The 19,071-nt window shown below is 35.9% G+C and overlaps 1 protein-coding gene across 5 annotated transcripts in view; it reads right to left on the minus strand.

Moving 5' to 3' along the window:
* The window catches only part of THSD7A (thrombospondin type 1 domain containing 7A), an 809,828-nt gene that overhangs the window by 9,076 nt on the left and 781,681 nt on the right, over positions 1 to 19,071 (minus strand). For all 5 annotated transcript variants that reach the window (XR_008998498.1, XM_057504555.1, XM_057504554.1 and 2 more), the window contains 9 exons: positions 18,470 to 18,623; positions 16,860 to 17,004; positions 15,385 to 15,500; positions 11,882 to 11,999; positions 11,482 to 11,627; positions 10,880 to 11,054; positions 5,743 to 5,916; positions 3,103 to 3,198; positions 211 to 293 (listed from right to left, as the gene is read on the minus strand). Coding sequence is in view for 4 of the 5 variants with exons in the window: in XM_057504555.1 (XP_057360538.1) it covers positions 211 to 293; positions 3,103 to 3,198; positions 5,743 to 5,916; positions 10,880 to 11,054; positions 11,482 to 11,627; positions 11,882 to 11,999; positions 15,385 to 15,500; positions 16,860 to 17,004; positions 18,470 to 18,623 (1,207 nt within the window). In the remaining variant the exon portion in view is untranslated. The remainder of the gene's footprint in view (positions 1 to 210; positions 294 to 3,102; positions 3,199 to 5,742; positions 5,917 to 10,879; positions 11,055 to 11,481; positions 11,628 to 11,881; positions 12,000 to 15,384; positions 15,501 to 16,859; positions 17,005 to 18,469; positions 18,624 to 19,071) is intronic.

The raw sequence follows: 19,071 nt of genomic DNA on the forward strand, positions 1-19,071 counted from the left end.
AATGATTTTTGTACTGTATACCAACATATTCTATCAGCAGAAGCAAGTGCATGCAGAATTGTTTATGTTGGTAAAAGGAGAGTTCTAAAAACAGAACTTAATGCCTCAAGACATGCTTTGCTAGGAGGAAAATGGATTGCACATGCACAAGAGGCAGTGGGATGACAGGTGATGAAGCTAGCCTGTCTGCCCTAATGAATTCACACATACCTCACTACAGTACGAGTGGGGTTGGCTACACGGTGGGTTACAGGACCTGTCAGCATCAGGCTGGTGCACCACCAGGCAGCCCCCTGCAGAACAGAAAATCAATTTTGACAAGTAGCATCTCTTGCAATGATAAAAATACACTGCTGTTATACACTTGTCTTTGAATCTTAACCACTTTGGGAATCCATGCATTTTTATGAGGGTGGTTGTCTGAAATATTTGGTTAACCTTGACCACTTTATTTAGGAACTTGAGGCTTTCCTTAGTCACAGGAGACAGAACAGCCCTGGCACTTAGCAGATGCTCCATAAGCACTTGTTGAATGGCTGATTTTGTAGTTGCTACTTGCAAAACAGTACCACACGGCTATTTCTGTCATGGTTCTTGAAGCCAAGCCCAACATTAAAAGGCAGATTTAATTTTCCCTTAAAGTTAATATTCTTTCTTGGCTATTCAAAGAAATAGTTTTCATGTTCCTTGAGATGTCTTGTCAATTCATGTGACTACCACACAAATGTACTTTTTTATAATGTACATTTTTTTTTTAAGAAAATCAGTGCTCCTGCAAATTCAGAATCTTTCAGGATACAGGAAAGAAAACAAATGTAGCTACCAAGTCGTGTGTTCACACTACTGCTTTAACTTGACATTGCAGCTCTCATTTATCTCTCTTTCTTCCTTCCTTTCAAGTATTGTACAAAGTGTGCTTGAGCTGTTATAAGTGAGGCTTTCAGATGAGAATGGCTGTCATAAAGATATAGAAGGCACCCACAGTTTTAAACCATACTCGTTCACTTAACAGAATTTTAGCAAAGCAAAGTTTCTCCTATATTTATGGAACTGAGGATCCTCTGGAATTAAATCAAAGGTGCTTATTGTTAATTTTTTGTCTTATCTCTCAATATTATAAACAAAATATTCATAGAAAAGTGTTATGGAAAAGCAGTCATTGCAAGGCAAGTGCAGTTAAATGGCCATATTGAAGTTATTATCTGATGATAATAACACGAGGAGAGTTCCTTATAAGGCCAACTCCATAAAATGAAATCAATCATTGCAGGTAGGTAATATACTTTACATGCTTGTCTATTTCTCATAAAGAATCTCATCTCTCCTAAAAGGTAGAAGAAGAATGCTTACAAAGTTTATCACAAGTCATTTACACATTGGATTTTTGGTATCAAACAGTATTAGAAAGAAACAAATCACTGGATTTATTTTTTAATTATAAAAAAGTCACTGAAAAGAAATTGAAATATGATTTCTACAGGCTAAGCTTTTAAAATTTGATTTGCCTTTGCATTGGGGAATAGTCACAATTTCAATGGGAAAAGAGCTTTTAACATGTAGAAGAAAAGGCAGACAAATATTATTTGCATCCATATTTGGAAAAAAGAAAACACTGAAAACTAATAGGCACTGCTGAGGAAACTATAAAATTCCCCCTGAACAGTTTAAAGAAAAAGGTAGACATTCATTTTCAAAACCTGAGTTGAGTGGACCCCGTCTCTAACATGGGTTCAGAAAGCCTGTGCTTCCCCTCCCACAGCTCCTTTTCCCCCTATGCCCTCTTAGCCTGGTGTAGTTGGAACAGATTTTCTCCCAGAAATAACACTGTGAGAGAACAAAGGGGTTCCTGGTAGGTGTCTTTTATTTTCATATATATGTGTTCAGTGGGACTTGCTATTATCAAGGGTTTCCTGATACAATCAATCATATATAAAATCTTATCTTTACAAGAGTATAATTTGACATCCTGCACCAGCTTTCATAGGGAGGAAATAGGTAATCAGATTTCAATAAACCCAGGTAATTTAAAGTTCAATATAAAAATTGATGCTTTCCAAAAAGCCTATGATCTCTTCGCCTGTTATCTTACTGTATATATTACAGCTAAATTTATAAATGGGCCTTACTCAGAGGCACCCAAACACACGTTATTTTTTCTCCCAGCCGGAGGGTCAAACAACAGCAGCAGGTCAGCTGGTTAACTAGTGAACAGTTTACTGTCAACAGTCACGCTGCTCCTACATTACTGAGAGTTCCTGTGGATTAGATTTGTAATGGTAAATAGTTTAAAGGGAGACATTAGACTTTGGATCCATGTGTTTGAGGCTGAAGTCCTAGTTTTGACCTTGGCTTTTTTCTAATATACTAGGAGGGTGGCTCACTACATATCTGGAATCAAGTGTTTTCCCTCTTCAAAGAGTCTTTGGGATCCCCTACATTGATGGGGCTCAGATAAGGAAACTTTAAATATATGCAGATTAGAGTAGGTTCTTTGGGGGTATGTTTGGGTCGAAGAACATCCACAAAAAGTTATTCATTTGGATTTCTTCTTTGAATATGTAATAATTTTTGAGTGGGGACAGAGTAGGTGAGCTGCTCAGATCCTCTGAGCTTGAGATTTACCAACAGGTCTTTCCTACTAATTAATAAAAATCTATATATCACAGACTTCTGAACTCAGGCAAGATATTGGGATTTGTATAATCAGAGTCCCTCGGTAGTATATTTGGTCTATATATGTATTGCCTTGAAGGCACAGACACAGATACAGATAAAAAATTCATTTTGTTTTTAGCATGTAGTAAGTTATTAATATGTAAAATTTCTAGGAAGAACAATCTGACAATTATTTACTTATAAATAAGTACTTATTAGAGTTAGACAGTATTTTAATTAAGTAAATTCTGGCAGCAATGTTTAAAATGTCAGGGTGAGGGAGAACCTAATTGAAATTGTTAAAAAATAATTTGTCTTTGGTCACCTGAATTCTAACCATGCACTGAATTGGAAAGGATATCTTCATTAATTATTTTCTTTAAACTGTTGCAGTTACATGTGTGTTACAGGAAGACTTTCAAAGAACAAAAGAAATTGGAAGTTTACCTGTTACATTTACACCATCTGACCTTTGACACCAGACTGTTCTGGAAGAGCCTTTCCAAGCACTAGCCATCCATTTATACTCATAACACTGTCCATCTGCAGGGACACAATAAACGTGAAAGAAGCATTCTGTGCTCTAGAAAGACATTCATGGTGATGGAGTATTAATAAAGTATGTTAACACAATTGAAACATGATGAGAAGCCCAACTTAAATGACTCAAATGTTAATTGGTTGTCCTGAAACTGCCATATCAATGCTACAAAATTCCAGATACATAACTAATTTCCATGTCTGTTATACTATCTGATGTGAACCTGGATTTTTAATTTAATTTTATGTTCTATTGAAAGTAGTAAGAAATACCAATTATGTAGACAAGGACAGAGAATAGTTAAAAGATACGTTCAGTCAACCATCATTTAGTCATGCATTAGTTTTCTTTTGCTTGTTAATGAGTAAAAAATAACAAATAAGCTGTATGTCCTATCATATTCCTCCCTGTCTAATCTCCCTCCATATCTGCAAAACCCATTATTCTGAAGTAATACATGCATTTCTGTGCCACAGTTCTTACTGTTTTATGTAAATGTAAAATATACATATTGTATATAAAATATATATTAAAATCTTAAAAAAAATCATACTCATTCTGAAACTTGATAGTGTTAAAGATGAAATATTTCTATGTGACTTTTTAAATGTAGATATAGTCCATTTATTTTAACTGACATACAGAATTCCACTGTACTAAATACCACAATTTACTTAGCTACTTCCTCTCTGGATGGCCTTTTAGGTTGTTTTCAATTTTTGTTATTACAACAATGCTTCAATAGTCATCCTGTCCAGTCTGTTGGTGCTTTAGAGTAAATCTCCAGAAAGGAAATTTCTGGCTGTCACTGTATAATTCTGGGTATCTTTTATGATTTTTGACATCTATTTTCATTGGTGACTTTATTTGCATTGACTGATTTTTACTGTCAAGGTTATACTAGCATGGGAGTTGAGATTTTCCTCAACTTTTTTCTCACTCAACTTTATTCTATTTCTTAAGATTTCACATAAAAGGGGGTTGTCTCTTTAAATTTTGGTAAAACTCACAATTAAAGCCATTTAGGTCTCAGTTTGTGTGCAGGTGTGAGTAAATTCCTGATAGATTTGAGTTTTTAATAGTTACAGAACTCATGGCTTAGATTTTCTATTACTCGTGATAAATTATAATATTCTAAAGTGTCTCCAAGTTTTTACATTTATTAGCAAAATTTAATCATAGAATTATAGTGTTCTAAGCCCTCTTTGTAGTAGTACTGATTTTGCTAGGTTTTTCCTTCATTGATTTTGCCATGAGGGGGCAAAATCTATTTTGTTAGTTTGGTCAAAAAACCAGCTAATGGTTTTGTTAATTATCTTGTTTCTTTGTTTTCTATCTCATGAATTGCATTTATCTGTATTGGTTATATTCTACTTCTTTTTTCCTTTCTTAAAAAGATCTTAAGTTGAATGCTTAGCTCATTTTAAACCCTTCTCCCTCCTATGTAAGCACTGAAGGCTTTAAGTTCTCTTCTAAGTACTTCCATGCCACATCCCACTTAAGATGATATGTAATTGTCTAGAAGTGTGGTTTTTACTTCAGTGTGTGCATGGGAGTATTTCTTCTGCCCTTGTTATTAATTTGTAATTTCATTTCATTGTCATTTGGGGGTGAACAAATCACTTTCTTTCCTTGGGAATTATTTTATTTATTGTAACCCCAGATGTTCCCCAACTTCTTTACATACTCTATCTTAGGCTACATGGGATGGTTTATCTGGTTGGCAAATTTGGGAAGATTGAACTCCAAGACACATAATCCTATCTAATTCTTGGGTGAAGTCATCTAGCCCACTTGGCTTTCATTCTAAGCATTATTCTGCATCATTCTATACCTTCTCTTCCAACTTTTCAGTAATAAAAGGGATAGTTTGCCTCCTATTTATTGTTATATGTCATACTACTTAACTGTTTCAGAACACAAGCAGGCAGGAGAGGTAGGAGAGGTTCAGCCCTACATTCTCTGCTACTCAATTCTTTTGTTTTCATTTAGACACTCTCTGTTTTTCAAACTATGACATTTTAGTGCTCTTGAAATAAATGTCTTGCATTGCTTATTTGGGTGCATGGCTCTGTGTGTGTGTGTGCATACACATATACACATAAACATTTGTGTTCATATATGTTGTATGTCAAATTTAGATTTCTTAAAAATACTATAACAATTCCTGAGGATATAGGAAAATATCTCATTTTGCTGTAGATTTGTAATTTTTCCTTATTTCTTTTGATTTAAATAAATTGAGGGTATTTTTAGATTCATACATGATAGTTTGTTATAGGTATACAAATAATGTGCTCCTAATTATCTCAGCTTTCTTTGGCTTATAAAAATGGGAAAAATTTTTACAATATTTTATATCTAATTCATGAAGGGTGGCAAGATTTTTCTTCCTCTGAATCTTTAGAATTCAATATCATACCCTTAATTCTCGATCCTAAGTTACATCTTATCAAGTTTGCATATCAACTGAAAATTCTTTATCATGCTTTTGCCTATCGACACAAAGCTAAAATGAATTGATTTTCATGAATTGTAGCACTCACCATCACAAAATTTTGTTTCTAACAACTGCTCTGGGCACAGATGTTGATTTTCTAGTTCTTGTATAATCACAGCTCTGGAACGGACCTGTATTCCACCAAAGCCTAGGTCCTCGCCATTCACGCAGGTCAGCTGACACAGGCTCCACGAAGACCAATCCTTCAAGTAACAGTCACCTGCAGAACACAGGTTTATAGTTCATACCCGATTCCATATAGTTTATACCCAGGCATTGTATCTTTTAACCCCACCAGGCAATATTTTTAGGCAGGCCAGTCATACATGACATTAGAGAAATATGCAGTATTTGCAGGTTTGTATGTAGTTTTATAAGTGTATATTACTACTTGTATTTTCTAAGTGGAAGTTACTGCATACAGAATATATGTTGCTTAACAATATCAATTGTAAACTATGGCTTGAAGGAGCTTGTCCTTTATGATTCATCTCCTTTTAAGAGACAACAAATACTTGATTAAAACATACCACCACTCTTGTCATTATCATTGTAAAGGGGTTTATTAAGTACTTGGCACTATTCAATGAAATTCTAAATACACATAAAACTTGCCTTCTAGGTATTCAAGACTCAAAAGAACTTGAAGCTCAAGGCTGAGAAAGCTGGCATTTATTCTTTATTCCTATTCCTTCCCAGAGGCATGGAGGTGAGACAGCCAGCTGAGCAACAGCAGTCGTGGCAGTAATGCTGGTCATTTCATGGATCTACATCTTCAACCAACTTCCCCCCTTTTTCAATTATTATTGAAGAATAACATACATGCAACATGATTACACATCATAACTGCTGAATTTTCACATTTTGACTATATATTCATGCAAAGAACATCCAGCAGAGCATTCTCAGAATCTCAGAAACACCCGTCATGTTAGACATGAAATTTTACCACATGTACTTTTTATTTCCAATATCTGGTTTCTTTCACTCATTTATGTTTGTTTGTGAGATCCATCATATGTTTATATATTTCTACTTGGTTCATTCCTACTGCTATATTTTATTCCATTGCATTAATGTGCCACAATTCAGATGTCCGTTCTACTGTTGATGGGCATGTGTCCAGCAGTAAATTTTTCCTAGCATGAATACTGACGTTGTGAACATTTTAGGTGTGAGTCTTTTAGTGAACTTACATATACTTATTTGTATTGGGTATATATCTAGGAGTGGAATTGGTGGGCCTCAGTGTATCACTGTTCCTCATCAACATCTTCAAACATTTTGAGAACAGGGAAGATTTCACAAGATTTCTTTCCCATATACCCAACCATCTTTCAGGACTGACTGCTCAGTAATACTTTTCAGTGGATACAGTAAATTATGATAGACACAAATCCATAAGGGATTTTTAACATTTTAATTACTTCAGCCATCCCACATGAGTAATTCATATCACCTTATATTATGCTGAAGATGTCTAATATTAGCACAAAGTTGCCTGAAGAACTGATTAATGAGAAAACTTCTTGTGCCATGATTAAGAAATTTTGCCAAGACATGAATTATTGACTAACAGGTACATAGTAAATGAAGTGATTTTTGTAGACCTTTACTGTAGTATGTCATTAATACTCTAATGTCATCCTGAAGTACAGAAAATTCTACTAAATTTTAGAAGTATTAAGGAAAAAGAAACTAGTAAGAATTTTTAAGTAGTCTAAGAAGCTTTAGGAACATTTCTGTCCCCTAGGAAATGCTACTTTTGGGTTACTCAGTTTTTAATTATGAAGGAGAATTATTAAAATTAAAAACTCCTCTCTATATGAAGACAGTTTAACTTCACCTCAGTGATTACAAACTACATGGAAATAAGACGACTTTTTACTAACAGGCTGTATTACTGCTTATATCACTTCATATAGTGTATTTTACAACAATGCTCAATACATCTTTAATGGTAGTCTGTGAATTATATAATTATCACCCCCAAATATTCCATGTCAGGCTTCAAAGATTTAATAACAATGAATGAGGGTGAGACACTGCCTTGTACTAAACACGCTTTCATACTTTGAGCATATAAGCCATTGTAACAATGAAACTACACTATACTTGCCAAGAATGTGACAATTAAGTACATGAAATCCATTTCCTACTTTGGCATTTTACTCTTTAAAGCTTACTGGCTTGCATATTGTTAGCTTTCAAAAGCCATCATTGCAGAAAACTAGCAAGAGAGGAACTGAAATGAATAGATTGTAATTTGTAAGAGAAGCAAGCCTCCTCCTGGATTTGTAATCTCTTTAATTAGAAAGACCTTTTAATTAAAAAGGTCTGCCCTGTTTTACACTAGTATGGGATCTTGTAGTTTTCCTCCACATCACTTACCACAGATTTGAATCTTTTATTTACTTATGCCATTATTAGATTAGAAACTGTCTTTCCCATTAGAAGGTAAACCCTCTAAGAGCTGGGCATGATTGTCTCTTACTGTGTCTTGAGCTCAGTGCCTGGTCTACATAAACACTTGATGAATAAGAGGTGAGTGAATGGATGATTGAATGAATGGATGATAATGAAAACAAGTGGGAGACTCCACAGTAAGTAACCCAGACACCAATGTCCAGCAAGAATGCCAGTGCTGCTCTAGGTCGTGGGTGTTGTATGATCCTATTCCTGGAGCTGGAGATTTGGTTTTGGAATACGTAGGCCACCCAACTGTTAGCTTCGGTCATCTTGTGTTCATTATGTGGTCATTCAGAACATCAAAGTCCAAAGGCTCAGTCCTTGGCTCTGTCTGGACTCCTCACCTGTAGCCAAAACCTCAACCTTAGTCTGTTTTGAAGTGAAATGATTTTACTTGGCTTGTGTGTGAGATCTGGATTGAAATCAGGCCCATTTGGGGGCAAGAAATAGGAAAAGGTTATTATTCGCAGGTGTGGAGAATGTCTAAGAAGCAACACTTCATTTAGGTCTAGAAAGTTAGACTCCAAAAAAAAAATTTATTTCTTATCCTGAAGTAGATGAAAATATCAGTGTGTACAAAAACTATTATTACAGTTGACAGTGGGGAATACTCTCAAAGTCTGGAGTATAGTTCAAAGTGCCAGGGGTTATTTTATTTACTGCTCTGTTCCATTTTATTCAGTTCATCTTAATAACCAACTCTAGAAACTGCCAATATTATCACCTCAAATAATTTACTTAATAAAGAGTGAGTAAATTGATGAGATAATAAATGGCCAACCCATAATGTCAGCTTTTCCAGCTTTTAGGGACTTAATTCCATTAAAACTTAAAAAATATATATGTAAGTTACCCATCTTTAAAATTTTCTTAAATCATATCCTTTTTATATAGAATGTCTATTTTATCATTAATCATTATTTGCAAATCCTTATTCTTAATTTTTGGGGGATCATATTTAAAATAACATATTTCATAAAGAGTTAGATATTTTTTTCTTATAATTACAAGCAAATTTGGAGAATAGAAACTCCATTTGTGGGTAAAAAATAGAGGCAATTCACTTACAATATTGTTCTTTTCTAGTCCACTAATAAACTGTTACCTCCAGATCTTTCTCAAGGCCTTAGGTTCATGTTTTACATTGAGCCTATTTTGACTTTCTATCTACCTAAAGTTCTCTACATCAAGCCCACATTCTTAAATATTAGCTTATCTCTGTCTGCCTATTATTACTAACTATTTGATATACAACATCTGCTTTCTACATTTTACTGTTATGTACCCCTTTGGCCCAAAACTGAATTGGAATGATTTCTTCCAATATTTTCTTCCATAATATTATTTCTCCTGACTCTTGAATGATCATTTAGCTGAGGTTAGCATTTTAGATTGATTATTATCTTCCATCACACTTTGAATATTATTCCATTGTCTTTTGGCTTTCATTGTAACTAAAAATTCTGTCATACCGGTAAGATTCCTCAAGAGAGGGAACAACCTAAGACAGGCAGAGTCGCAGGGGGGCCATCAGGTGAGAAATTGGGGATCAACAGAGGTGAGGCTTAGAACCTCACCCCCTCTGTTCTGAGAGAAATCTTCTGCATACGTGGATGTTTTGTTGCCCTTGTCTAGCTTGGATTAACACATAGTCTACAGGCACACACCTGATCATCTACATTTGCTCTCTTACAGCACTAAACTATGTTTTCTACCTTTATCTTGCATCTACCTACCACTTCAGCATTTTATTAAAAAAATAATAATAATAATAATGGAGAAATGTGGGATTCACATATAAATCAAGTATAAAAATCAAACGAATATTCATATTTGACCTAATTGTTTATAGTTCATAATGCATCATCAAAACCGAAAGTTTCTGTGATGACTGCCCTCGTACTGTTCACCATGTAAGAACTTAATTCACTATGTAAGAATTTGTTCACCATGTAAGAACTTGTTCGTTATGCTTCAGAAGATTGGAGACTGACGAGAATTAGGCTTGGGGTGGATTAATGATTGTGTATTGAGTCCCCTGTACAGAATTTTATTGTTGTTAACTGTTAACAACTATTTGACCAATAAATATGAGAGATGCCCTCTCAAAAAAAGAAAATTCTGTCATAATTCTTATTCATTGTCTTCTAGCTGCAGGTAGGCAGGTAGTCTTTTTTTTTTTCTTCCTTTCTGAATGCTTTACTAATTTTACATTTTATATTTTAACTACAGTGTATCTAGGGGGTGAATTTGTTGTTGATTCTAACCCAGAACACAGATTAACCTCTCATTATGAGGACTTAAATCTTTTATTAGCCCTTATGTGTTTAAACTCTGCCTCTCTCTTATTCTCTATTTTCTTCTTCTGGAAATCCTAAATAGATGTATGTTCTATCCCTATTTGCTGAACTTTTCTTTCATATTTTACCTGTCAAGCATAAGCCTAAGGCCTTAATTGTCATCTCTTAAAGATGTTAAAACTCCAATGGGAATGGGTGTCAACAGAGGCCACATGGGAGACCTGAACTTCACCACCATGTGGCAGGAATGAGGCAGCATCTGCCTTCATCCACAATACAGCATCTAGCTGTTTGCACAGATATTACTGAATGAGAAGGCCACTGAATCCCTTAACTTAGACTATTTAGGCAACCCCTTCATGACTCTGGTCCTGGTAAGAAATAAAGAAAGTGTGAATTTTGTTTTACTGTTACCTGGGCAAGGCTGGGTGCAAGTTTCTTCAAGGACTATTTTTTTATTGCCATCTATAATGGGTTCAACGTCAGTACAGAATTCTTCATCCACCACTTTGCTGAGATCATCAGCTGACCCATCACTCACTACACAAGAAATGTTCCTTGTTCTGGTCCCTTCACCACACTGGGCATCCTGGAAAGGAGGGAGGAAGACATAACTAATTAGGGAAGGAAAAATAATTCATTAGTGTGCTCATCATTTACAATCATCTCTGCACCACTGATTTTGATTTACAAGCAGTAAAAGAAGCATTTGAAACCATAGGGAAAAAGTCCTATGGGACATTAGCTATAAAGCATACATTGAACAATTTATTTGTTTTCTAGCTAAAGACAGGCAAGTCAATTTTCATTACAGTGAATCAGTCTCCAAATGATTTAAAAAATACAGGAGAGGGAGTGCTTGTTAAAGTTAATTAAACCGTTATGAAATGGCAAGGCACCTAAAAACCCTTAAGAGGAAACATGCCATTTGTAAGCTCTGAAAAGTATTGCTGATAAAGAATATAGAATGCAAATAAATAATACCCATTTCCATACAACCTTCTGATATTTGGTACCTGCACATGGCATGGAGACCATGGGCCATACTGCCACTGGTAACAGGGCTTCACTGGGCAGGGCTTGGACTGATGTGTGAGGGCAGGGCATGGTCTTCCATCGCCCTGAGAGGGCTGAGTCACTGTTCGTCTTCGGATCATTTTTCCTTTAGGAGACACAAAGTGATGCAACTTTACCAATATGTCATGGTTGTATGAGCATATATCTCACTGGGTGAGGGCATCACAGACATTTCTCCTTAGGGAGATCTGAGGAACAAGGAAGGCTCAGATGTCTTGGAAAGAAAGACACCCTGATTCAACGTTTCTGAAGATTATTTGATATGACTTACAGCAAAAGGTATATTTTATTTCCCGTTCCTTGGCCTTCAGCCTAATGCTGATGAAGGTGCACACAAACCTGTGAGGCCGCATGTTTGAGAACATTCTGACCAAGGAGACCAGTCAGAAAGCTGGCAGTTCACAGGGCACTCCACCACGCAGGAGGTGTTCATCTGCCAGTTCTTCTCCAGGCCAAGCTGCAAAGGACAAAGGCAGATCTGTTTGTACTGGCATGGAGGCTCATATGACCATGGCGTACTGTTGATGGAGGGAGGGGGGAGGAAGGACAAGATGGGTGGGGATGAGAGGGAAGGAGAGGAGAGGAAGAATAAGCAAGACACATAGAAAAATAACAAGACGTCTGGAGGACAAGCACCCAAACTGTTCAAAATAAAATGATTCAACCCAGGACAGTGGGAGCAAAGGGCACAGGATAAATGGAGGCATCCTTTTACTTGATATATATTGGTGAACTTTTTAAATAAGCAATGAGAAAAAAACTAGATTTAATCTGTTTGAATTTCTCTAAATGAAGAACAAATAGGTGTAAGCATGATTGTTTTCCACTAGTTAAAAACCAAGACTATCACCAATATGTAGATCTATAATTGTATCCTTGGGACATGATTATTTTTACATGAGTGTGTTAAACTGAAAAGCAAAAGGGAAAGGTTTTAAAGAGAAATTACCATGCAAAAACTAATGATATAATGTGTTGAAATAATATAACTATCAGTTTTTAAGTAAGCTCTCTCACTCAAAAGGAAGTGAGGGTCACTGAGAATTGTTTTAGATTATTCATAGATATATAATTTATACTTTTTTTAAACATTTTATTTTCTAAAACTGATCTCAGCAGCTAACTGTGGCATAATTCACTTGCCTTTGTGTTAGACTCTTATAAGATACTAATGTTGTGCCATTTTATTGGCCGAGTTCCATTACTTACCATTTAAGTAGTCTACTTTTAAAATATAACATGAGATTTAAAACTCACCTACTGTATATACAAACATTTGGAAAGCCCAAGGTGCAGTGTAGCATTGACATAGAAAAAATTATCACCTTGTTAAAAATACAATTTTTTAAATTGGTAATCCTTGGGAATTTCAAGATCTTGTTCATGTCTGCATGAAAGAGAAGTTTGCAAACTAATTTACAAAGCACAAGATGGCAAAAGAAATTTTTTCTGAAATATTATGTTGTGGTTTAAATACAGCTCTTGGCTCTAAGCTATCCACTGTCAGAGGATCAGATCAATGATTTCTGTATTATGCTTTGCAGGGACTCCCATTATATTCTTTACCAGTAATAACCGACAAGACTTTTGGTATGAAAACTTTTGCCATTTCACTTAAAGTTTCATAAAGTTACTCACAATCATAGGAAGTTGGAGATAAGGACTTAAGGAGATACAGAAAAATAATGTGTTACATTTAAGGTAGGTAGAAGTTTCATGGAGGGAGTGTTTGAATCATAGAATTCAACTACTACTGGCTTATCTATTTCACTAGAGCATTCCAAAGGATGTCTGTTCACAATATTCTGGGTATCCAGTAGTAAGACATTTTAAGCCTAGATTTCTGTTTTCCTTAAATTGATTATATCTCCTTTTTTCTCCCATCTACGCACCTATCTAAATATAAGTGTCTAAGTAAATGAAACCTGTTCAGGGATCAAAGAATAGAAAAGGAAAAGCCACTTACTAGGTAGCAGGTAAGTAAATGTCTCAAAAACATCAAAGACAAAAATACTACATAAATGCTGGATGTGTTTAACCCTAATTTTCCTCCTTGTTGGGTAGGAATGCCATCTTTCTTCTCAGCTGTTCGAGAAACAGCAAGAGTCAGCTGCTGCTGTGCACTGAATGCGAGGTTTGCACGTGTATTAGCAGGTAGGCAATCAATCCTTTGTTAAAGAAGATAGCCAGCTTTTCTCAGGGCTGTTATTTAATCCTACTGCATCCATAGGGATGGATAAAATGGGACATGAGCTGTTCAATCCATTTCCTGTAGAGACTGGCACGGTCCTCCCTGCAGAAAGTGTTTGCTAGAATGTTATGATTTGAATCTCTGTCATCGCAGTACTCAAACATTATATTTGTACATGAGTGAATTTACCTAGGTTCCTGGATAGTTAAAATTAGTTATTTCTCAGGTTTTTACTCACATTTCATTTAAGAAATAAAGAACCCTACTTATACTTTTGTCTTGTGTCATATGAGATATTTTAAAATTGTCTTTTGATGTGGGGTTAGCTTTCAGAAAATTCTCAGAGTTATTCATCATGTATTTCATTCTGACCCAGGAGGACATTTCTATGTGCATTTGCCAAAAAAGAGACATTTTAATCAACAAGTAGTAGATCACAGAAAGCTTTCTAGCCAGTATTTTACTATAATAATGTCCAATAATAATAATGTTATTTGTATAATGGTTACATTACTTCAGTGTTACTAGTTTCAAAACCAAACTGATTCAGGTATGAAATTGCTAATTATATCTAAAGTATGAATACACCAAGTTATGTTATAAGATGATCGTGAGAGGAATTTATTAAGTAAATCACTTATTGTCAGTACATTTGGGAGCTCTGTTCCCGGAGACAGACATGTAAGGAAGTTAAGGGGGATCCACATGATAAAGATATCAAAGTGGATTAAAATATTTCCATCTTGAGTCTCTCCTTTAGGAGCGGGAACAATTTACCATGGGCTTATGATAACCTCTAGGATATAGCTAGAAGTTACGGCCACCTTGTCTACTGAACCCTAGTAAGTTTTCAAGCTCCTCCCTGTGTGTTGCAGATCTATGGAGTCTCCTGCTTATCTCAGTTCACATTTAACACCGTGGACCTCTGATGTAGGAGGAGTCCAAACCTGTCAGGAATGCGAGTACCCTTCTGGTATGGAAATCAGACAAAATAATTACAACATGAAGTGTAGCTTCATGAACACTAAGAAAGGCCAACAACTGCTTTTTTTCATGGTCCCATAAGGTCATATCTAGAAATGATGACATTCTTTTTATAAATTAGAGAATTAACAGTTACAGTTCTCTGCACCTAAAAGATACTAATGGCCAACTCCATTCCTTTGTTTGAATTTCAAACTCTCTCTTTTCTAGACCTGGTACTTGGGCTCTCACAGCTGGTATTAGATCCTAGTATCAAAATCTGCTACCAAACCACATGTGATCAATGTTTAGTAACAGAATAAATGATGGCTCTTGGCAGGTGTCCCAGGCAACACAAAATTCACGTGAAATTACAAAAGGTGGTGAGTAGTCTGATTTATTGCCTTTATTCACCTTGATGACTTATTGTTCTCCAAGCATTTCTTCCAGAATAGGCTAATTAGCATACCTTCGGGTTCCATGCTGAACAAAATACAGGAAATTATGTGCAGAAAGCAGTAGTGTTGGACAGTGTATCTTTTCAAGAGGGTGCTTAACAGCCTCTGAACAGTGCAGAAAAACATCTGCCGCCAGTGGGTTGCATGGAGCAGAGGTCACTTGGTTCAGCATGAACTGAAATTATTAGGAAGGGATTTACTCACAAAGATATTACACAGCATCCCCTCACCTCTTCACAGTATTTCAGGTCAGCTGACTTGCCGTCACTTCGAACACAATCCAACATCCTTGTTTTAACACCATTTCCACAAACTGCCTTCTCACTCAGCTGACATGTACTCCAGTCTGAAAGGAAGGGAGTCCATCATAACAGAAGGCTAGTATGAAACAGATTTCAGATGAAACTCTGATAACCATATTTAATTCACAACTGCTTCCTAAGCTGTACAATCCATCATTCCACATGCAGAGCATATGGGGCCCAGCTCTGAACATATCAGGAGTCAAACAGAATTGCTGGAGTTGCACAGAGCTTCAGGGATTATTCTTGAAGGCAGATGTCTATTTGACAATCTTGATAGCTAGCCATTTGGTGATATTGTAAAAATGGCTTTGGTCTGCAGATCAAATGTCACTTAAAAACGTTTTTCCTAATTGAAGTAGAAATTTAAAATTCAACATTATGTGTATTTTAGAAAAATAATCATAATTATAGTGGATGGTACTATATGTAGTTATAGTCAAATAATATACTGTATTTTACTTACTGTCCATACTTAGAATGTTTTAAAATGTACACTTATTTATTTCAAAATCACTTTGGCCACATTTATTTAACTCTCTTATTTTACATCTTTTGAAAAATTATTTCATCTTTCTTTTCAGGGTAGCATGGCATGTCTTAGAGAACTGTGATTGCTTTGCGTCATCAAAGGAAATTGAAGAAAAAAAACAAAATAAATAAAAAGCTAATCTCACTGCTTTGTGTCATGCAGTTTCTGGGGTGGTGTCCAGTAATTTCAAAATTACTTGGGAAAAACTCCAAAATAAGCATCAGTGTTGCACCAGTCATATAAACTCACAAACTCTCTTCTTTTCAAGAGTATGTGCCTTGATGGTTTAAGATTGGGGTTAGGGAAGGAAAATGGAATTTACAATAAGCCTTTTTTCCAGAAAAAATACAAGTGTGTATTTTTTCATCTGTACCTTTGATAACATGGAAATATTTATATTTTCCTCATATGCTTTTTGTCAAGCTTAAGACTGCTGACGTTTTTACATCAGACCAATCATGCTTTTAGGAACTGCCTGCACATGAAGAATTGTCCAAGTGCGTCATAGTGATTAAACAGCTCTGAAGCAGAAAGGCATCTTTCAATAAACCTGATACCCATGGGAAAGATGTATCTTTTATTTTCACCTTTGCAAAATGGGAGGATGTCTTAAATAGGGTCACTCAGACTATTCACAAATCTATCTACCTTAAGGGCTAAGGTTTGTGTGACATTTTCGTTCCCTGTATCTTGATGTTTACTTAAAAATAAAACAGATAAATATGTCTTTCATTCAACCAAGAATTATTTCTAGGAGTATAAGCAGCATGTCCAAAGGGCACACAGATGGAGATGAAAAATATTTACACTACTGAGCTGACAGACACAGGATGTGGCCTTTAGCTTGGCGATGAGATGACTATCCTCGTACCTGTTACGTTATAATCATAGTGGAAGCAGTTTTTGTTCAGGTTACAGGGTTCCTTCTCAGCAGCATCAGGGCAGGCTCTTCCTTCCTCAGTGGGTTGTCTGATGGGATCAGCTGACCTTTGCCGGAAACCGCTTTGATTGCAAGGCTGACAAAGAATAATACAACTCCTCAGAAAGGTGAGCTAACGTGTTGGGGGAGCACTGGAGTTCGAATGTTTGGGTCACTGGCTAACTTGAACTATCTCATTATGCCTGTTTCTTCATCTATGAAATCAAGGTGTTAGATGAGTTTCTTGATGTCCCACTAGCTATAAGGTGCTTAAGAGTCTATGTGTCTAATACTAATAGATATATCACATCATACAAACACAAACACAAATAGTCATATTAATACTGTAGGTCACTAACACAGAAATTATCTATCTATCCATTCATTCATCCATTCATCCATCTATCACAGTCTCTTGAACCTGAAAAACTGTTTTAAGGGTGACTTTAAATAAGTAGCTATTAGTGGCCTTTATTTTCCTAATGCACACATAACACACAACTACAATTTAGCACTTAAAAGGATTGGTTTGTCATTCTCCTACTGGCTCAGTCTTGTTTTGAAAGTATTGGGTTTCTAAGAACAGTAGCAGTAACTTCAAATCTAATGCTATGGAATTAGAACAGAAAATCATTTGCATATTTTTGAGAAGAAATTGATTCTTTATGGCAATTTAACTCATATCCCAGTCAACTGCCAGTCCTGTTTTGCTTCTGCTGTATCAGTTGGCTGCTAATCAGCACTTTTAATAATGTTAATACTGAGATAGAAAATTAATTTCTCCTTGGAAACATGCATCATAAATTCTTTGAAACTGTCCTATACCATATTTCAACAAATTAATTCCACATTAGGTGGAATTTCCCCCCATCCTTTAGCATCTAAAGGTGCCCAGGGGTGAGCCAAATTTCCTACATCATCAGCCAGATCTGTTTTAAATGGCTTTCTTCCCAGGGTCCTGTGGAAGAGCCCCTACAGACTGCTGAAATCTAGAAGCTTTATGTCATTTCAAACTCTCAGTTGGCTTTTGAGGCCCAGAGAGACATAGCGTCAGTGTGTGGAGAGATTCATTGATGTACAGCTTTCTTCTTTCTTATCAAGATCTTTTAAGTTTTAGTATCAATACTCCTGCTGCTGTACCCCACTGGGGGAAAGATTATTCCTACAATTTAAATAAAATGGAATGGGCAAAAAGTGCGGGATGACAATAACCTGAACCATTAAAATACCTTTACTAGAGTTGCATTCAGTTTCTCTTTACCTGGAGGGAATCATTATTACCATTGCAGTTTTTAGCATGCTGTGTATTTGTAAGCCAATCTGAAGGCATTTTGGGCTAGGAAGACGGTGGTGGAGCATAAAGCTCACAAGAGGTCGAGCTGTTCTGCTGAGTCAAAACACTGCTGACTTCAAATGGCCCTGTCATAGAATAAAGTAGCCAAGAAAACACACTCTTGCTTTGGTAGCTAATTTAGTAACTGTAACTTTCTTAATAATATCTTTTAAGCTTAATGGTAAGGAATTAAGCAATCTCACTACTAATAAATAGTTAATCATCTCACCAAAGTGCATCGGGTCCATGGACCCCACTCGGATGTCACACAATCCTCGGGACATGGTAATTTGCACTCTCTAGAGCCCAGAGGCATCTCTTCTGGGTCACAGAGGTAATCATCTACATGGTCAGAAGGACCATCTGCTGTGTTCTGCATGCACCTGGAAGGAAACAACTCTTAGGTAGGAACCAGAACAATTAGAACAACGACTTAACCATAGGATAGATGTTCTTCTTCAGACATCATCATAGGGGTGGGGAGTGAGAGGTTTGTATTTAATGAATAAAATTCTCCAAACATAAGACATAAAAGAAACTGTTCCTCCCATAAATACTTGTAGAGCTTCAGTATGATTTAAAAATCTATGCTTGCTTGGAATATCTTTTAAAATTATAGCCACTGCATGTATGTAAACTCTGTGTATCTTCCTCTGAAAGGAAAAGGTCACTTAGACTAATATATGTTGCAGACACTAATTAGGAGTGTTCCAAAGAGATTCACAGAGGGGTTGCAATTTTGGAATATAATGTATCTTTTTTTTCTTCTGAAGAAAATGGTGGATTCTATCGACAAGTAGATTTATATAGATACAGGATGAGGCAGTGAAA

The sequence above is a fragment of the Manis pentadactyla genome, chromosome 7 (assembly GCF_030020395.1).
Source record: "Manis pentadactyla isolate mManPen7 chromosome 7, mManPen7.hap1, whole genome shotgun sequence".
Classification (NCBI taxonomy): domain Eukaryota; kingdom Metazoa; phylum Chordata; class Mammalia; order Pholidota; family Manidae; genus Manis; species Manis pentadactyla.